The sequence below is a fragment of the Podarcis liolepis genome (genome assembly GCF_965112155.1).
Source record: "Podarcis liolepis genome assembly, chromosome: 8".
NCBI classification, from domain to species: Eukaryota; Metazoa; Chordata; class Lepidosauria; order Squamata; family Lacertidae; genus Podarcis; species Podarcis liolepis.
The window spans coordinates 67,910,469-67,932,096 of NC_139560.1; the positions used below are offsets into that span (position 1 = coordinate 67,910,469).

At 43.1% G+C, this 21,628-nt stretch overlaps 1 protein-coding gene across 4 annotated transcripts in view; it reads left to right on the forward strand.

Moving 5' to 3' along the window:
- Positions 1-21,628, forward strand: part of PIGN (phosphatidylinositol glycan anchor biosynthesis class N) — an 86,618-nt gene that overhangs the window by 4,912 nt on the left and 60,078 nt on the right. For all 4 annotated transcript variants that reach the window (XM_083519140.1, XM_083519137.1, XM_083519138.1 and 1 more), the window contains 8 exons: positions 1,323-1,568; positions 2,137-2,258; positions 3,859-3,957; positions 8,743-8,849; positions 12,339-12,463; positions 14,951-15,081; positions 16,751-16,867; positions 19,911-19,951. In XM_083519140.1, the coding sequence (XP_083375266.1) occupies positions 1,342-1,568; positions 2,137-2,258; positions 3,859-3,957; positions 8,743-8,849; positions 12,339-12,463; positions 14,951-15,081; positions 16,751-16,867; positions 19,911-19,951 (969 nt within the window). In that variant the 5' untranslated portion in view covers positions 1,323-1,341. The remainder of the gene's footprint in view (positions 1-1,322; positions 1,569-2,136; positions 2,259-3,858; positions 3,958-8,742; positions 8,850-12,338; positions 12,464-14,950; positions 15,082-16,750; positions 16,868-19,910; positions 19,952-21,628) is intronic.

Genomic DNA, 21,628 nt, shown 5'->3' on the forward strand with positions numbered 1-21,628 from the left:
TCTCTGACAGTCTAAATTAAATACTACGGAATACATTTTTGATTTAAAAAAATCCTGTCAGCTGAAAGAATAGCTGCTAATCATACCCATTTGTAATACACGTGCCATGACACATGCTTACTGAAAATGCATTTTCATTAGATTATCTTAAATTATATACAACAGGCATATAATGCTCGCTGGAGCATGCTCCTTTTGAAAGAAATGACTAAAGTGTTTTTACTGTCATTCCTTGACGCTTTTAAATATACTTGTACACCAGCATAATATAGTCAGCTGAATTACATTTTGTATATGTTTCTCCGTATATCGAAAGCATAAATAGGAATAGGAAACAAATGGTTGCATATTTCATAAATATTTATATTTTGTTATTTTCTCTATCTTTTAAAAATAAAAGGCAATCTCAGCATCCCAAGTATTGTGAGTTTTAAATGTTCAAAGAGCGGCAATGTTGGATATGGTGGCTTTGGGGGGGGGATAGGTCTGCATTTTGCCTCATTATTTTGACATTTCCATTAATCTTGGAGGACCTGATTCAGCAGAAGACTACAGGTTCTATAGCAGGCACAAATCTTCTCAGGCAATAGATTGGCCTATAATCAGTGGTGTCCAAACTTTTTTCAAAGAGGGCCAGATTTGATGAAGTGAAGGGCCATGGGGGCCGACCAAAGTTATTGACCTTTATTTAGGATTGAAGTTACTGAGTTTTTAAATGGATTTTACCTATAAACTGCCACAGGGGCCAGATTAAACCAACTAGCGGGCAGGTTTAGGCCCCTGAAATGGACTTTGGACATGCCTGGCCTATATAAATGAAAGAAATAGGAGAAAGAAGTACTCCTGTCAGGGAGTAATAGAATTGCCCTGGGAGAAGAGCCTTCTGTAACTAATTCCAGGCAGCAGGAAAACAGATGCAATCCTCATCACCTTCATATTCCCAGAAAATCTCTGCAGCCAGCGATGTCAGGATCCAGAGACATTCTGGGCAAATGAAGATAGAGGCTGCAGCCCCATTGCCCACCACTTCACTTTATAGCTCTGGGCTGAGTGTTTGTCCCCACCGCTGTCTATCCTGCCAACCCCTGGTAAACTCATTTTGGGAGGGCCAACGGGGGAGTACGAGCGAGAGCACCTTTTCCTGGCATCACCCCAGCCCTGAGAAGAGTGGGGTGCAAAGATCAATTAAACAATCAATTGATTTTTTTTGAAAAAGAAATCTATCTATGAAACTGAAGAATGCACAAAACGTATAATCAGATGCAGACTTCGAATGCAGCAAACGATCGCTTGCCTCACCTGTAATTGTTCTGCTCTTTTAGTGCTGGACAACCCATCACCATGAATATGCAGATCTTTGTAGCGACTGGTCTCCTGGTACACTGTGTGTTCCTGATCTCTATTTTTGACATTTACTTCACCTCTCCTCTGGTCCACGGCATGACTCCCCATCAGACTCCCTTGCCACCACCTGCACAGCGCTTAGTGCTTTTCGTTGCCGATGGTCTGCGTGCAGATTCGCTTTATGAAGTGGATGACCGTGGCATTTCTAATGCTCCTTACCTTAGGTATGCTCCTCTTGTTAAGATACTCCCCTAATCCTTTGAACCCCTGAGATTATTATTATTTTAAAAAAAATCTCATTAGCTATGGGACAGGGATTTTGCACTGCTGCGCCCGAATTTTGCAACTAGAAAAGGTTATTTCTGCCATTTAAAAATGTGACTTGACCAATAAGACACTTCATATACTTTGTTATCCAGTTTGATCAGTTAGTCGTTCTTATCTTAAATATTTTAAATAGCGCCAGTTACTTCCTTGTAAGATTTATCCCCACCCCTATTTTATCTTAATCCCAACTTTTTAAGGGATCAGTGAAGGATGTGATAACCTCCTCACTTCCCCCCAGGCACATTGTGATTTGTATTGTGAAACTGTAAAATCCATGTAACATTTAATTAGAGTTTTTCTCTAGAAAAAGCCATAGAATATTATAGTTTAGAAATGGTGATTGTTGAATGTGTGGAAATGCTTCCTTAAACTAAGCAGTTTGTTTGTTCTTTTCCCTTTTGAGCCTTACAGTCATGGATTTGGCTTTTAAAAACTGCATGCATTACCACTGTGTCTTATTTCCAGGAATATCATGTTAACCAAAGGCAGCTGGGGAGTATCTCATACTCACGTTCCAACAGAGTCAAGACCTGGGCATGTAGCCCTCATAGCTGGATTTTACGAAGACGTCAGTGCTGTTGCAAGAGGTATGCTGATTATCCATAAAATATTTTGTTTGGATGAACAGGCTGAGCTTTAGAGTATTTGGCCACTAACTATAAAATTATTATAACTTGTAAAGGTAAAGGGACCCCTGATCATTAGGTCCAGTCGTGACCGACTCTGGGGTTGCAGCGCTCATCTCGCTTTATTGGCTGAGGGAGCCGGCGTACAGCTTCCGGGTCATGTGGCCAGCATGACTAAGCCGCTTCTGGTGAACCAGAGCAGCGCACGGAAACGCCGTTTACCTTCCCGCCGGAGCGGTACCTATTTATCTACTTGCACTTTGACGTGCTTTTGAACTGCTAGGTTGGCAGGAGCAGGGACCGAACAACGGGAGCTCACCCGTCGCAGGGATTCAAACCGCCGACCTTCTGATCGGCAAGTCCTAGGCTCTGTGGTTTAACCCACAGCTCCACCTGCGTCCCGATTATATATAACTTGTATCCTAAGGTAAATTAACTTGTACCAAAAAGTATCAGTGGAGGATTGGTAGTGTCTCCTGACCAAGGTGTGTTGTAGGTTATGGGGTCAGAGGTCCTCCCAATTTGGGCCAATTTTTTCAGCAGACCCCTTGCTGTATCCCATAGTGTGTAAGATGTCCTCTGACCCTTTGGAAATGATTTTTCGGTGGGTGGGTGTGTCATTCTTTCATTCTATGGACTTTCCTGAGTTATCTTATTTTTGGATCCATGCCTATACCTCCAAGCTCTGTAAATTTGAAAGTCTAAAATGTGAGAGTGAGCTTTATACTTTGCTACCAGGTCTCTGATTAGCGTTGTGGTCACTCAAACTTTGTTTTGGCATAGTAGACAGTTGGCATATATCTGTTATTCTTCCATTTTCTCCATGGTGCTAGAAAGTTATGGAAGGTTTTGCTTGCGCTATTTGCCTAGGCTGAACTATAAATTAGTATCATTTTGAAGGCTAGTTTTCAAGGTTCATTCGCCACCTGAGACAATGAACAGTGACAACATTCATGCCTGTCTACTGAGAAGGTAATCCCATTGGGGACCTATCCCTTGTATATAGGATTGCAACGTTTAACCATTATCAGTTTTGCATAGGTATTTGGGAATGAGTGGAGTTTATTCTTCAGGGTCTGAGAAAAGGCAAACAAAATTTGGTTTGCTGTTTAAAATATTTCAGTGGGAAGCAAGATGCAAAATACTTGGCACATTGGACCTTCTGTGAGATTTACAATGGTATTAAAGTGGGTAACAGTGGTACTCTAGTTATTTGCGGAATATGTTGACATAAACCGCTTTGGACATATCCTGTGCTCTTAGGAACTGCTTCATACATGAAAATCTACTGATGCAACTTCTGTTTTGGGCAGGCTTCATGTATACTGTAAAATGCAATATTTGTATGTTTGTGTATTTTTCTGACTGTGTTATGTGTTGGAATGCTGAAGCCAATTGTGGTTTCCCATTATGTGCTCACCTGGTGAAACAGATGTGCTCATCAATAGTGCCAGTGTTCATTCAGAATGTGCCTGCTACCTTTATTTTCCCTTCAACAGTGTATCCAAACTCGTGTTATTGCCCTTAGAAAACACTACAGTAACAATTGTCTCCCTAACAGGATGGAAAGAAAACCCAGTGGAGTTTGATTCCGTTTTCAATGAAAGTAAATACACATGGAGCTGGGGAAGTCCAGATATTCTGCCCATGTTTGCTAAAGGTAAGCAAGTTTTAGTCTTAGCGATGCATCATTTACAAAGTATCAAAAGTTTTACTACAAAGTGCAATATCCAAAGGAAGTGCTTTGCAACTCTTTGTGGGGTGTGCAGATTTGGAAATCACGCTTTGGTTGGTGGCAACACCGCACAGGGTCACAAACATGTTCCAAATGAAGAGCTTCTGTTCTTCAAAATGTACTGTGGTTTCAATTAATCAGGCATCCCCAACCTTCGGCCCTCCAGATGTTTTGGACTACAATTCCCATCATCCCTGACCACTGGTCCTGTTAGCTGGGGATCATGGGAGTTGTAGGCCAAAACATCTGGCAGGCCACAGATTGGGGATGCCTACAATAAATCTACATATGTTGTCTGCATATGTTTGTATATCTGTCTAAAAATAGGTAGATGTAATGCTATCTAGACCAGGGTGTTGTTTTTTTAAATGCACCTTAATATACAAAGATCAAGAGATCTTGTGTGAGCAGATGGCACTGCCACTTGAGCAAAGGGTTGACCGTTTACACAGCCTGCTTCTCTACAGCTCTGAAATTATGGCTTCACAAGGTTGGTGGACATTCCAGACCAGTTTTCGGGTGGAAGGGATGGAAGAGATGGAAATTTCTGCTTATTCATAGGAGGGCACCATTGCCTTCTGCTTGTATTGTGGAATCTTGGATCCAAGTCAAATGGTTTTTGCGATCCTTGCTCTTTGGCCTCATGAACAAAAGAAATATCGCTGCAGTAACTGGATTTAGTGTTTTCAGAAGGAGCGTAGCCATTAATTCTTCGTCCATGGTGCACTTTGTGATCTTATGTACTGGACACAATCTGACCTAGTTAGTCTGCAAAGAGCTTTCTAAATTACCATCTTATGGCTATAACACATTGCAGTCTGAACTTCTAGCAGCTATGTCTCTTCCACTGTTCCCCCTGGTTCTTGTTGAACATCAAGCCTGGGAAATAATTCTCCCTGCGTTTTGATGAGCCCTTGCTCTCAATATCTGTGTTTCTCTTGGGGCTTAGAAACAGAGTGTATCTGTTTCCTTGAAATGCTCCATTTTGCAAAGCAGTGCATGCCAGCTAATTAAAGAAGCATCTGAATGGGAATGTCATCACTCTGGCTTCCAGAAGGGCAGTCTCTGTGCCATGGAGACCTAAGAGTAGGAATAGTAAGTAACTGGTAGGAGATGGGAGTGACAAATGGCGAATCCTTGAGCTGTGTAAATGATGCAGAAGAACCCTGGGGAGAAGAAAATATGTGCTGCTCTGCCTACGTCTGAAATCCATGAACCAGAATAATGTGATAAACCTCAGTGCGTCTTCCCCGATACCATTTTAGAACTGACAGAAGGGATTTAAAATATGGCATTAGTTCGGGTTTTACTGAATCTTGTCATTTTCAGCAATTGAAACTTCCCCCTTCTCTTCATATCCTCTGTTACGTATCTTGTATTTTGTGTGGTTAGGCTCAGCTCATTCTCCTTGGAGTATATATTTTCTTTCAGCAGGAAATTGGGAAGGATATGACAAGGGATTGCAGCCTTCCTGTTCAATTGTTTCGCTCTACCCGTGGTTTTCACGTTTTCTAGAGTCACATTTCTTTAGTTCTACACTGTACATAGTTACCATTGGCTTGGGTGGGTTAATTGGCTTATTGGTGTGGAAAATCAGGGTATGGTATATCACAGGGATGTCCAACCAGTAGATCGTGATCTACCGGTAGATCCCTGGCTGATCCTGGTAGATCGTGGGATCCTTATCATGTAGCTCAACAACTCTGGGCAATCCACCCACCCCACGCACACTCCTCCTCCCTCCAATGACAATGGGTACATCACTGCCAGTTTTTTTATTCTGGCAGTACATCACAGTCTCTTGGGAATAATTCCATCCTAAAACAATCCCCCAAAGTGGTCACCATATTGCTCAAACCACAGTCCAGCTCCTTGGAAAGGGACCGTGTTTGTGTGGTTGCTCTTTTCTGCCTGGATAGGGGTTTTTGTAAGCATTGACATATGCTGGACATTGAGATGCCACACAGGGTCACCTTCCACACATGAAGATCTAAACCAATGGTGAGCCGTTTCTCCAGCATCTATGCCAAATTGCTTCTTGTTTCTATCTTTTTTTATATATATATAAAAAGGGTGGCTGTAGTTTTGTTAGAACACCAGAATGTCATCAGACTCTTCAGCGCTTAAAATAAGACGCAGGTTAAACCACAGAGCCTAGGATTTGCCGATCAGAAGGTCGGCGGTTTGAATCTCCGCAACAGGGTGAGCTCCCGTTTCTCAGTCCCTGCTCCTGCCAACCTAGCAGGTCGAAAGCACCTCAAAGTGCAAGTAGATAAATAGGTACCGCTCTGGCAGGAAGGTAAACGGCGTTTCTGTGCGCTGCTCTGCTTCGCCAGAAGCGGCTTAGTCATGCTGGCCACATGACCCGGAAGCTGTACGCCGGCTCCCTCAGCTAGTAAAGCGAGATGAGTGCCGCAACCGCAGAGTCGGTCATGACTGGAACTAATGGTCAGGGGTCCCTTCACCTTTACCTTTACCATTCTATGAATGCCAAGGAAAGTAACATTTAAAGTATTCTTTTATTTAAGTACTCGCCTGGTAGTCAAGAGGTGATGAGGAATTTTATGCAAGTGAGAAGAAAAAAATAATAATGTTGGAATATGTTGTTAAAATTTTAACTACCCAAATTAGGACTGGCTGAATGTTTTAAGGATTTACAATCTCTTTAATGACATCACTGTCGCTTTAAAGGAGGTGTTGTTCAGCCCAGACACTGAGGTCCAGCTCCGAGGGCCTTTTGGCGGTTCCCTCACTGCGAAAAGTGAGGTTACAGGGAACCAGGCAGAGGGCCTTCTCGGTAGTGGCGCCTGCCCTGTGCAACGCTGTCCCACCAGATGTCAAGGAAATAAACAACTACTTGACTTTTAGAAGACATCTGAAGGCAACCCTGTTTAGGGGAGTTTTTTAATGTTTGATGTTTGATGTTTTGTTGGGAGCCGCCCAAAGTGGCTGGGGAAACCCAGCCAGATGGGCAGGGTAGAAATAAATTATTATTATTATTATTATTATTATTATTATTATTATTATTATTATTTATTAAATATAATTGTTTTCTGCTCCACCCCTGTACCAAACCATTACTCAAGTTACCCTTGTGCTTGTATTGTGGAATCTTGGATCCAAGTCAAATGGTATTTGCTCCACTGTTTCAAGGTCTGCACCTGAAGTCCTCTCTCTGTGCAGGTTCTCTTCTGTACAGTTACATTAACAGGCGTTATTAAGACTTTTTTTCTTGCATAGAGACTGTTTCTTCAGGTTAACTGCTGGCTACTGGCTTTAACTGTCCTGCAGGACTACTGCTGAAGTCTCCCTCTCCCCTTGCAGACCTTCTGAGCTTCTGCCTTCAGAGATTTTAGCCTTCATCATCTGTCTGCTCCCACAAACAAAGACCCCTGTTTGCGACTGCTCTTGGCTGCAGACATTCCCTCCAGGCTTGTTTCTTGCCTCTTCTTTAGTTCCTTGATTAATCTCTCCACACTCTCCCAAAGACTGTCCAACAGACTCTTAAACAGTACAGAGCTTGCCCTTTTGTTTCCTCCAGTCAGAACCTTCTAACCACTCGCCAGATTCCGATTGGAATTCTGAAACCTCGTTGACCCGTAACTCAGGATCAATAAGTTTGGATGGAATGTCCGCTGAAAAACGACAACACCCTATTGCATTCTGACCTTTTGGATTCCACCGATTCTTATATAAGAGCTGAGTTCTACTGCCAACTATCAGTAACGGAAGCCTTACAAGTATACATACCTCCTCAGCAGAATTGTGTATTTGTCTGCTTCTCGGCAGGCTGCCATCTGAACCCCGATACCGTGTCCTTCTCTGGCTTCCTTAAGAGTAAAATACCACCCGCACACTTCATATGTGTCAGGGGTTCAGGAGCAGAGACGCAGAGAAGGGAGGAGACAGAGAGCGAGGGGGAGGAATACGAAGGAAGGATGAGTGGGGATGACGACCCGAGATCACCGAGCCTGTCTAGCGAGTCCGAGGATTCCCAGAAGGGAGCGCCAGCAGCCAGAGCAAGGGGGGAGAGCAGGGGGACACCCCAGGAAAAAGGGTCCAGAGAGGGATCAGAAAGCAGCAGTTGGAGATCGGGACCCACGTTCCCAGCCGGGAGCAGCGGGGAGAAAGGGGACCAGATATCGGGCTCCGGAGACTTTCAGAAGGAGGGAGGGCATGAGTCAGGAGTAGTCACGCCCACCTCGGGGAGCGAGGAAACGATCAAGAGGAAAGTGGAGAGTTGGGCGCGCGCGCCAAGTTCAAATGTAACGGAAGCTGGCGCAGCCAGCAGCCCAGAGAGTGAACCGAGTCCCAAAGCCCGCCGCAAGGAGGCGGAAGGGTCAGGGGGGTCCGCGCCAGAAGAGAGTAGGAAAGGAGAGACCCAGGGGGGCAGGAGGACCCAGAGACGGAAGGAAAGGCGCAGGAGGTGGAGCAAGGCTAGGGTATTAAGCTGGTGCGCTAGAGGCGGAGACTCAGACGGGTCTTCGTCGTTCTGACCTAGAAGAAGTAGGGCTGCACGTTGCAGTTTGGAAATGGAACCTGTAATCCAATAAAGACTCTTTGAAACTGAACGCTGGCTGACTTGGTCCTATGTGAGCTGGGACTGGGCGGCAGCCCTGACAATATGGTTAACTGTTTTATGTTTACAAAAAAACCAACAACCTTCCTACATTTAAGTTGAGCAGTCTTTTACTTTTTCCCCCCTTGAAGGTGCAACTGGGGATCATGTTTATACTCATTGCTATGAAGCGGAAAAGGAGGACTTTGGAACAGAAGATGCCAGCTTGCTAGACACGTGGGTTTTTGACCATGTTAAGGTGAATGAACATCTTTGTTTTGCTTCCCTAGTTTAGGGTTACCAGATGTCCCTGGTTCCCAGGGACAGTTCCCAGATTTGCAAATCTGTTCCCGGACAAATTGTGTTCCCGGAATGTCCTCAGATTTGCAAATCTGTCCCCAGGAAATGTGGCAGCAGCAGCCTCAGCAGCCCGGAGCCAGCCTGTTAGCGCTGCTCGCTGCTGTGGCGCCCACCATTTTTCCTGTGCCACAGCAGCGAGCATCTTTGAGCATCTCCTTTCCATGGAGGCGCAGGTTACAACAACAGTCAAGGCGACATTTCTCCACCTTTGCCGCATCAAGCAGTTGGTCCCTTACCTTTCCCGCCCCGACCTGGCCACAGTGATCCATGTGACGGTCACCCCAAGGCTTGACTACTGTAATTCGCTCTACGCGGGGCTGCCCTTGAAGCTGTCCCAGAAACTCCAGCGGGTACAGAATGCTGCAGCGAGGCTCCTCACGGGGTCTCTGCCATGGGAGCATATTCACCCAATGCTTTTCCCGGTGGAGTACAGGGTCAGATTTAAGGTGCTGGTTTTGACCTTTAAAGCCCTTCACGGCCTAGGACCCTCGTACCTACGGGACCGCCTCTCCTGGTATGCTCCATGGAGGACCTTAAGGTCCATATATAGCAACACCCTAGAGGTCCCGGGCCCTAAGGAAGTTAGATTAGCTTCAACTCTGGCTCCTGCCTGGTGGAATGCTCTGTCTCATGAGACCAGGGCCCTGCGGGATCCGATTTCTTTCCGCAGGGCCTGTAAGACAGAGTTGTTCTGCCTGGACTTCGGCTTAGAATCAATTTCACTGCCTCCCCCTCTTTCTTTTTCCTTTCTCCTCCTATGAAGAGATTGCACCCTAATGTTTTAATGTTGTATCTTAATCTTTTAAATTGTATTTTAATCAACTTGTTTTTATTATTGGTTGTTAGCCGCCCTTGGCTGGGGAGGGCGGGGTATGAATAAAAATTTATTATCATCATCATCATCATCATCTCCTGAAGCCAGCCAGAGTCAACTGCACTACAGTGGTACCTCTGGATATGAATGGGATCTGTTCTGGATCCCCGTTCGCATCCTGAAGCGAACATAACCTGTGCGTACACGGGTCGTGATTCGCCACTTCCGTGCATGCGTGTGACGTTATTTTGACCGTCTAGGCATGCGCGAGCGACGAAACCCAGAAGTAACGTGTTCCGTTACTTCCGGGTCGCCACGGAGCGCAACCCAAAAGCACTTCAACCTGAAGCGTATTTAACCTGAGGTATGACTGTACCAGGCTGGTCCCTCCTGGGCAACGGCCGCCCGCCCATGGCTCCCGAGCCTCCCCTGATCTGTCAAAACAAAGGGGGAAGGAGATCGGGGAAGGCTGGGAGTCACGGGTGGCTGGCCGTTGCCCAGTTCTTAAAAAAACTTTGCACATTTATGTTTCACAGGGTGCGAATGAAGGGCTTTGCACCTTTATACAATATGCATGTGTGCTTGGGCCCAAGGTCTTTTGCCTCACCATCCCCACTACTGACTCCCTGTTGCTACTCAGCTTCAAAAAAATAAAAAATAAAAAAGTGTCCCCGGATTCATTGAAAAAAATCCAGTAGCCATACCCTAGTTGGCACAGTCAGCCTGGCAAAAGGTTTACAGCCTCTCCTTACCCCCGCCCTGTGAGTAATACAGGGTGGGGTAAGCAATACATTTTAAATGTGCTTTTCGGTGCTCTTCAGTCATTGGTTAATTCAGCTGCAGTTTCCTGGTGCTGGGTTTTACCAGTTATGTTTCTTTTCTTCTGTTGGGTATTTGCACATACTGGGTGGTTATGGCATTGTCTGTGCCTGTGATTGAGAGATGGAGAATCCCTCCCTCCCTTTCTCAGGGCTCCCTCTCCTTTCACCATAGAAGTGAATGGGAAATGCACTGAGGACTCCAACTGGGAAACTGTTACGATGGGATGGGATTCTCACACTTCCTTGACATTGAGGTCACAAGCGTCTTGAGCTGGAGCCATGCTTCGGTTACGTAGCTGATACAATAACCCCTTCAGTTTTTCCCATAGAAGTGAATGGGGGATACTTGTTACCGGGAGAGTTTAAGCGAATAGAGAGTTCAATCCTAAGTGCTGACTGGGAGCACCAGGGCAGAATATTAATCAAATTGATTTAAATCACATTTTAAATCATGATTTAAATCACTAGTCAGTAAGATTTCTTTTAAATCATTTTTTTGCAGAAAGATTCTTTCTGGTGTAATCTTAATAATTACAACCAGATGAAAGTTGTGTTTTTGGAATAATAAATTTTCAGAGTAGTTTTTAGAGTTATATCCAAAATTACTGATTTGGTTATACTATTAGAAATACATAGATAATTATGAAATCATTGTAAGGTTTAATAAGTTAACTGTTTATATTTGCACAACTTTTCTGCTGTACTTTATTGGAAGGAGAATAATAATCATTTCCTTAATAACAATTTAAACAATTTATTTAATGAAAACAATAACATTATAGCATATGTATCCATGCTTGTTAACTAATGTGGTTAAACAATTTTTTTTTAAAAAAGACTCAGCTTTAGCACACATGAAAAACTTAATGAACAGCCTTTGAACTGTAATGTAACTTAAATAGAAAACTATCTTTAAAAAGATTTTTCCTCCAAAAGCATTTTATTTTAAAAATCCAATTTAAATTTTTAAAAAATCCAATTTAAATGAAAAAAAAAATCTAATTTATGTTTTTTAAAATAAAAAAAAATCATTGATTTTTATCCACCCTGATAGTAACCGCTGTATCCAAAGCCTTGCCAACGCACACCAGCCAGGGTGGTTCAGCTGAGGAGCCTGGATTGGGCCCCTTTCTGGAAAATGAATTGGCTCGGGATCCAGTGGATCCCTGGTCACCCTTGAGCCATGTGAACACTGTTTGCATTAACATTCGATCCACTGCACTTTCCATGGCTGCAGCCATGGTCTCTCTGTCTGACTCTCTGTCTTTGCTATCAGATATTTCCACCTTGCTCTGGCTCTTTCCAGCAGCAAGGATCCGGGGAACTAGGACTGCTGCAGAATTCAATTTCCTGCGTACATGCTGGTGGCATCTGTTATGTACTGAAGTTCTCACCCTGGGCTAGCAGGGGGATACTGTAGATAGTTATGCAAATGAAGGATCGAAAAGTGACGTTCAGTGATTGGATAGTTTTGTATGCAAATGAAGGATCGAAAAGTGACGTTCAGTGATTGGATAGTTTTAGAAAATGGCAACAGTTGCATTGTTCTGGAGCTCTATATAAGCAGGCTGACGGAGCTCCTCAGCCTAGTTCTGTTCTGGCATCTGAATAAAGAAGAGCTGTTTAAAGAATCGCTGTGTCGTCTGACATGTTCGCCCACAACTTAAATAGCATCAAACAAAAATGTGAAATTTTAGAAGTTTGGATATCTGCTTGCTCTCAGGATAATTTATAACTGTCTTTTCTTATCTAGGATTTCTTCCGCTCTGCCAGAAACAACAAAACATTGCTTTCTAAACTGCACGAGCGCAAAGTTGTTTTTTTCCTGCACTTATTGGGGATAGACACAAACGGGCATGTTCATCGGCCTCATTCGAGGTACAGTGCATTAATATTTGTATTTTAAAATATAGCAGATTCCGTCAAAGTTAAGCAGCTTTAAGTGCAATTGATAGCAACGGGAGGGAGTTAAGCCAGTACTTTAGAGATGCATAATTAGAATGGGGGGGTCGTACCCTCTGTGAAATTTAAAATGTCACTTTAATATTTCTGTATCATCCATGTAAATCCCTCCTGTGACATTTAAACCTGAAATGACGACTCTGGAAAAGTAGGCAAACGTACTCATTTATGCTAATACAGCGTTTCAAGCATTTAGTTAACATATTTCATCATGGCCTTTCTAATCGTAACGGCAGCAAACTTTTCAATGGTTCCCAAAGCAGAAAGTTAGGATCCAGGCCTGTGGTTAAAGGAGAAGCTTGTTGAGGTTTTCATGCGTCAGGGCACAGAAGGGAGTGGGGCAGAGACTGCTGTTTGAGAAAGGGGGTGAAGAAAAAAGCTCTGCTTTACAACTTGCAGCCCCTTCCACATTTTTCAGGGGTTGCAGCCACATTTTGATGTGACTGTTGTAGGGACTCCAGCGGGTGTAGTTTAACCCTTAATTGCATTCCTAACAAAAGTCTTACGGCAATCTGTAGAACTTTAACATCAAGCAATAACAACTGCTGAAAACCCAGCACATAATATTTTTTTTACATTTGTTTTTAAAACGAGCTGTCAGGTACTGTTGCGGTTGCTCGCGAGTAACCAGGCAAGACTCCGACCTGTCTTTTACAGGCTTTACAGTGGTGCCCCGCATGACGAATGCCTCGCAAGACGGAAAACTCGCTAGACGAAAGAGTTTTCCGTTTCGGAGGTGCTTCGCAAAACGAATTTCCTATGGGCTTGCTTCGCAAGACGACAATGTCTTGTGAGTTCCTGCTGGTTTTCCCCCCTCCCCCCTTTTTCTTAGCCGCTAAGCCGCTTATCAGCTGATCCGATCAGCAGATAAGCCGCTAATAGCGCTAATCCGCTAGTCCGTCAATGGGCTTGCTTTGCAAGACGAAAAAACCGCTAGACGAAGAGAATCACAGAACAGATTCTTTTCATCTTGCGAGGCACCACTGTATTTTGGTGCAAACTATTTACAGTGAAGAGCGTCATAAGTTCATGTCTGGCTCAATCGCTAGCAGAATCCGGGAGTGGTCTGTTTTTGTACCTCCCCCAACATAAATGTCTCGTCACCCCCAGCCTTTTCCACCCCTCCCTGCGCCTCAAACTACTGCGCAAGAAGGGTGATGGCAAGGTCGTGTTCTCTGACTTGCTCAGGCTTGGTGTTAAAGCTCTTCCTAGCATCCTCTGGTCCTTGTACCTCTTCTCCACTGGAGGTGGGGCTTTCCTCCTCGCCGGAAGAGGAACTGCTTCGCAAGATTTTCGGAGGCTCCCTGTAACACACCTGCCCTTCTATCTCTCGCCCCTGAGCCGATGGCAGTTCCCTGACATGAGCCATGTTACCATTGCAGGAGATCCGCCATAACAAAAATGCCTGAAGCTGGACAATGTCTTTTTTCTGCAGAAGGTGCTACATAATTGTGGCACTGCTTTTAAGAAGGCTATATCCCAGACGATGCAATATCTCACTTCCCCACCTTGACATCCTCCCTTCAGCTGTAAAATGTAGTTTGATAAATTCCTTTAGAGCAGGCATAGGCAAACTCGGCCCTCCAGATGTTTTGAGACTACAGTTCCCATCATCCAGCCTGGTGGGACGCTTTGTCACAAGAGACTAGGGCCCTACGGGACCTGACATCTTTCTGCAGGGCCTGTAAGACAGAGCTGTTCCACCAGGCCTTTGGTCAGGGCGCAGCCTCTGGCAATCTGCACACAATTTTGCTTAATGGTTGCCATCAATTGGATTTTAATTAATTTTTATAATGAAAGGTTTTTAGAATGTTGGATTATTTTGATTTTGTTAGCCGCCTTGAGCCCAGCTTCGGCTGGGGAGAGTGGGGTATAAATAAAATTTATTATTATTATTATTATTATTATCCCTGACCACTGGTCCTGTTATCTAGGGATGATGGGAGTTGTAGTCCCAAAACATCTGGAGGGCTGAGTTTGCCTATGCCTGCTTTAGAGTCCTGAGTCCCCTTTTAGAACTATGATTCCCAGGGCTCCTTGGGTTTATAGGCAAAGAGTCATTTTGCAATTTTACATTAGTGTTGGGAAAAGGAGAGAGTGCTAAAGAATCTGTCAGCTGAACTTTCAAATGCATCTCCAGTTGTATCATGGCTGCCTGTACCACAGGAGATAACTTTTAAAAAAACTAATTGGATAGAGTGCCTTGGATCCAGATTTCTAGTGTAATGTACCAAGGGGATATTATTGATATGGAAACTAAAGAGAAAACTTTACTCTTTGTTCTTGCATTTCTTTTCTTTTCCGCTTTGGTTGATCACCTTGTAACTCAAGCCTCTTGCCTTAATGAACGTCTGGATTATTATAATCATGTCAAAACATTCTGCCCCTTTCTCTCCTCTCCAGAGAATACAAGAACAATATTAGGAAAGTCGATGAAGGTGTAAAAGAAATTGTTTCGATGGTTGAGGATTTTTATGGAAATGATGGCAGCACAGCTTTCATCTTGACTTCAGACCATGGAATGACAGACTGGGGTGAGGATTTTGCAAACATGACCTTTTCCTTCATGTTCCTTCGCTACTAAAGTGCCGATGAACACCAAGGCTGCCTTTACCCCTCCCCCCCCCCAGATTAATCTTTCTCATGGTGATTCTCCTCAGAAGTATTAATATAACTTCAGAATGTACCCATCCACTCAAGTAGACAACCCCAGATTGCTTCCCCGGTTTTAGTTAATTTATTGAAAACTGTTTCTCCTTTGCTTTATATACAGAAATGCCACATATTTCCTTTTTTTTCTTGGACACATTCTGTGAAGTGATAGAAAGAGAGGTCAGAGGAGAGAGGTCAAGTAGCAAAGTCTGCTTTGGTGACCCAAGCAGTAAGAAGCATTTGATAAAGAGAGTGTCCAGCCACTCAAAATGTGTTAGGAACAGAAATACTTGTGTATCTTTCTCATGTAAGGATATTGTTTGCATTTGGTTAGAATGCCTATGGTTTATTACATTTGTAATCCACAACTCAACCCAGGGCTGTATACAATATTAAAAAGGCACACGTCAACACAACCCCCTCCCAACCCCTATAAAACAAAAATACGGAGCATATCTGAAAATCCAGCACCAACCTGAGACTGTGTGGTGCAGTGGTTAAAGTGCTGGACAAGGCCCTGGGAGACCGGGGTTAAAATTTCCACTCAGCCATCAAGCTCATTGGGTGACCTTTGACCAGTCGCTGTCCTTCAGCCTGACCTACCTCATAGAGTTGTTGTGCAGTTTAAATGGGAAGCAGGAGAAACTTGTACAGTGGTACCTTGGGTTAAGAATTTAATTCGTTCTGGAGGTCCGTTCTTAACCTGAAACTGTTCTTAACCTGAGGTATCACTTTAGCTAATGAGGCCTCCCACTGCCGCTGCACGATTTCTATTCCCATCCTGAAGCAAAGTTCTTAACCTGAGGTACTCTTTCTGGGTTAGTGGAGTCTGTAACCTGAAGCATCTGTAGCCCAAGGTACCACTGTACATCACTTTGACCTCCTTGCAGGAAAGGTGGACTCTAAATGTAATTTCCATAAATCTGATTGAACAAATGTTGGTTACTCTATGACACCTAGAAGCAGCTAGCATAGGAGACAACAGTATTTTTGTGCCGAGGAAATTCTGCAGCCAAGGTACCCACAATAGAAAAGATACTGTTTTACATAGGACCACCCGTGTGTGTGTGTGTGTGTGGATAAGACAGAAGCAAACCTTCAAATACCTTGATCTCAAGCCATATAGAGTTTTGCAGACTAACATTAGCACCATAAATTAGCTTTGGTAGCAGGTAGGCAGTGCAGATCTTTTAAGAATAGGTGTCACACGACCCTGCTTTACAGTGCTAGTCAAGTTGCCTGGCTGCTGTGTTTGGCAGCTTCTAGACTGTCTTCAAGGGAAGCCCCAAACAGAACACATTGCAGCAGTCTAGTCAAGAGCTTCCCATAAGCCACATGGGTACAGAAGAATCAACCAAGTTTCCATATAGAAATGCAGCATTTGACACATCCATTTAACATTAGGCGTCCTCTGAGATTCCTGAGTGGGTAACACTAGACAAGTTCAAATGTTTTAAAAGTTACAATCTTAACGGTTTATTGTTCTGTGTTAAGGTCCATTGCAGGGGCAGCAATTCATTATGAAGTAATTCTAACTTTGTTTTCTTTTAGGGGTTCACGGGGCTGGCCATCCATCAGAAACATTAACACCACTCGTTGTTTGGGGAGCAGGAATCAACTCTCCACAAAAAGTCGCCTCGCAACAGTATGAAGACACTTTTTTAAAAGGTAGATAGGATTATATGTGTGGGCAGGGCTTTTCAGACGGAACTCGCCGGAACTCAGTTCTGGCACCTCTCAGGTGGCAATAAGGGAACAAGGGTGAATTCCAGCACCCATTTTTCTAGAAAAAATAGCACTGTATGCGGGTCATATTTTTTCTGTATCCTTTTAAAATACAAGGGGCGTAATAACCTTTTATCTTGGGGTAATCTCCCTGGCACCATTAAGACGTTTGTTGGACCTCAATGCCTGTCAGCCCCAGCCAAGATGGGCCATGGTTGGGGATGATGGGAGTTGTAGTCTGGAGGGCGCCATGTCCCTCATTTTCTCTTCTTAGCTGCCAGAGGTAAATTGGTATATTTATCAGAAAACGGAAGTCGCTTCATGACTTCAGGGATATGAATGCAGGCATCTATTCCAAGTCCACTGGACTTCACTGTGTACAGTGCTACCTCAGAACTTGAACGGCTCTGTTGCCAAACGTTTTGGCTCCCAAATGCCGGAAACCCGGAAGTAAGTGCTCCGGTTTTCGAATGTTCCTTGGAACACAAACGTCCGACATGGCTTCCGCTGTGCAAAAACCTAGCTATCGGCCAATCGGAAGCTACGCCTCAGAACTTGAATGTTTTGAAAGTCGAATGGTCTTCCGGAATGGATTATGTTTGAGTTCCAAGGTACCATTGTACTACCAAATGCCATTAGTAAGTCATAAAATAAATTAATTCCACATTTACTTACCAGGGACCTTTTTTTATGAGAAAACACATTTGGAGCATCCTATATAGTAGGACAATGCAGATGAGGGTTAATTAATTAATAAAAACAACAACAATAATAATTTATGATAAATATGATAAAATGAAAAGGCAAACAATATAACCAAGGGGCTGCGGTGTTTCATTTTGAGAGCTCAAACTGCTTCACATACATTCTTATAAAACTATCCAGAAAGTAGGGAGGGTAATTTGAACTCATGTTACTGATGGAGGAGGCCTGAGGCTGAAGAAATGTGGCCTGAGGTCAAGATATGGACAGACCCAATTGTCCACACAATCTTTCCTCCCCCCAAAACCCAGAAAATTTAATTGTAGCTTTGCTTTGTTCTTATTTCAGCTTGGAAACTGTGGTTCAAGCCGTGGCTTGATCCAAAGCATTTAAATTTACGGCATGTAATGCCTTAAAGGAAAACATTATGAAAATGATTTACAGGTGGTACATGACCCCAGTCAAGCTTGAAAAATTTACCATTTGCCTGATAATAAGTGTTGGAAATGTAAAGAAACTGAAGGTACTTTCTATCACCTTTGGTGGACATGCCCGAAGATTAAGGCTTTCTGGGAAATGATATATAATGAAATGAAAAAGGTACTTAAATGTACTTTCCCTAAAAAACCAGAGGCCTTTCTCTTGGGCATTGTCGGCCAATTGGTGTCAAAGAAGGACAGAACTTTCTTTATGTATGCCACAACAGCAGCAAGAATACTCATCGCAAAGTATTGGAAGACACAAGATCTACCCACCCTGGAAGAATGGCAGATGAAAGTGATGGACTATATGACATTAGCCGAGATGACTGGCAGAATCCGCGATCAGGGAAAGGAGACGGCGGAAGAAGAATGGAAGAAATTTAAAATCTACCTTAAGGACTATTATAAACTCGCTAAATGCTAGAATGTCGAGGTTTGAGTAAGAAAGGGTTACAGCGAAATAAGATTAGATTGAAGAAAAGATTAAAAGGACAGAGGACTGACAGATATATTTAGAGTTGCTAAAAACTTTTGGACATTGGGATGCAGAAAGGGGAGGTATGGGGAAGTCTGAGAAACACGGTTTATGAAAAAAGGTCATGAAATTATACGTGTTTGTATGTCTTTTTATATGTTTGTATTGTTTTAAAAAATTTGTAAAACCAATAAAAAAATTTATAAAAAAAACCCAAAGCATTTAAATTGGCTTCATAGCATGGCATCTACCTAGCCTGTTAACCATACTTTCCCAGTTGAAATAAAAAAGGGAAACTGTAATTACTTGCTGCTTGTGTGCTAGCTCAAACAAGGGCTGCATGCACAGCTAAAGGTTTTGTTGGTATCTGCTTAGAGTGGCTAGGGAAACCCAGCCAGATCGGCAGGGTAGAAATAATAATTTATTATTATTATTATTATTATTATTATTATTATTATTATTATTATTAAGCCCAAGATATTATGTGACTCTTGGGTTGGTGCTTTGGGTTTCTTGTTGTTGCTGTTATTGATATTAAGCTTTTGTATCTTTATTCCTAGTTTTTATAATGATTTACATGGAAATCGTTCAATTACAGTTGTATACTTTTTGATGTGTTTCATTTATTGTTTACTTTTGCTATGTTTTTAATTATGTACAACAACAACAAATCTTTATTACGGTCATAGACCAGCATAAGGAGGGAGGGGTACAATCATTTAAAATCTAAAAAAGTTTGTTTGTTTGTTTTTAAACTAAACTAAAAGGAGTTAAAACAGAAAGTATATATAAAAGTCTATAAGAATCCAAAAGAAGCTAATGGAGTCTAAAAGAAGGGTTAGGAACATTAGAGAAGAGTGAAAGAGCGTAAAAGGTTAGTATATATAAGACTACAGCTATCAATCTACAGAGCACTCTTAATATGAGTGCTCCTTATATCTAGTTTATGGCACAGATTTAATTATGTAAAATCTTTTGAGTATGGTTTGAAGTATGGAAAAGCAGCATACAAATTAAAACCTGTGAACAGGGTAGGATCTTAAAGTGGCTCGAAGTTTTACGCCTCTGACTTCATTTTCAAAACTTGATACAGTAGTTAAAATTTGTCTTTCTGTGGCTTTAAAAAGGTGGAATAGTTTACTTTAAGTAAATTCCTTAGATTTTTGTTCTGAGGCAAAGCATGACTCTCGTTTCAGCAGCAAAAAAGTGTGTTATGGAGCAGAAGAGAGCAACAACTCATTAAGCATCAATTTCCCCCTCAGATCTGTTCATGTCGGTTAGGCCTGTGTTGCAAATGGTCTTTAATTCTCTCTTTATCCTTTCGTAGATTGGAAACTGGAGACCTTAAAGCGGCAAGATGTCAACCAGGTACCTTACAGCTGATTAACATTTGTCTTTAATTTAAGCTACCACAAGACATGCAGGTGGGAGAATGATTTATAGCGATAGCAAAAACGTTTTTTTAAAATAGCCAGGTAATTTGATTTTATTTGTTCCGATCAATATGGAACTGGGCAGGCATGACAACATTTTCAATATGCTAACTGGAGGGAAGAGATTGAAAGCATGCCGAACACTTCCTTTCCCTTTTGTGGGCAAATCTCCCCCTCTGTTCCATCACACCTACGGCATAATGTTACTGTCGGCCAGCACTAATGCTATAATGAGGATCGCCCTTAACACTCAGAGTTTGTAACTGGGTTTGCAAACCCTTTTAACGGGGCAACTCATGGAACATTTATTTAATGTTTTATTGTGTTTTCTATATACGTATGTTGGCAGCGTCCCCAATTGGCTGAGGCAGCCCAGTCAGATCTGGGCAGGGTACAAATTATAAAATTATTATTATTATAAGATGGCTACATCACTCCAGTCAGAATTCTCGTTTTCCATAGTGTTTCCCCCTAACGTAATGTCACAATGTAAAGGTAAAGGTACCCCTGCCTGTACGGGCCAGTCGTGACCGACTCTAGGGTTGCGCGCTCATCTCGCTTAAGAGGCTGGGAGCCAGCGCTGTCCGAAGACACTTCCGGGTCATGTGGCCAGCGTGACGAAGCTGCTCTGGCGAGCCAGCACCAGCGCAGCACACGGAAACGCCGTTTACCTTCCCGCTATAAAGCGGTACCTATTTATCTACTTGCACTTTGACGTGCTTTCGAACTGCTAGGTGGGCAGGAGCTGGGACCGAACGACGGGAGCTCACCCCGCCGCGGGGATTCGAACTGCTGACCATACAATCGGCAAGTCCTAGGCACTGAGGTTTTACCCACAGCGCCACCTGCATCCCATCCGTATGTATGTCACAATGTATGGTTGCATAAATTTTGTTTAAACAAGCAAAAGCTCTGGAGAACTCAAGAGTTAAACAGGTATGTTCAAAGTCCATTTTGGGGACATCATCCGGCCCCCTGGCTGGTTTCATCCGGCCCCTGTGGCAGTTTACTTATTGGGGTCAAATCCCAAAAAAGTTCAACAATTTCAATCTTTAAAAAAAACTGGCCCTCTTTGAAAAAAGTTTGGGCAACCCTAGCCCAAAAACACACACAAACCTCCACTGCAATCTTTCCCTTTAACGGACTACGCTTTTGTTCTTTATTTATGACATTGATTGTCTGTTGCTGTACACCTGTATTGAACCTACTGCATGGAACTGTACTAAAAGCTGGTAGTCTTTCAGTTAATAAAATTGTGCTCTAATGAATTGTAAAAACGAAAAGAAAAAGATGGCTACCTCAGTGGCTCAGATCAGAAGTATACCGCTGAATGCCAGTTGCTGATGAACGACAGTGGGCGAGAGCTATTGCCTTCACATCCTGCTTATAGTTTTTGCAGAGGCTCACTGTGGGATGCTGAATGCTTGACTGGATAGCAGAGCCCTTGCTACTTTGCCCATTGCACAGCCACAGTTAGGAGATTGAGAACATTATGTCCGCAAAGGTCCTAGGCAGCATTCAGTCCTAGTGCGTCCTTGATCGCCTTGTGCCTGCCCACCCCCCTGCCAAAAGCACAGAGCCCCTCTTGTTCTAGGCATTATGTAACGTTTGT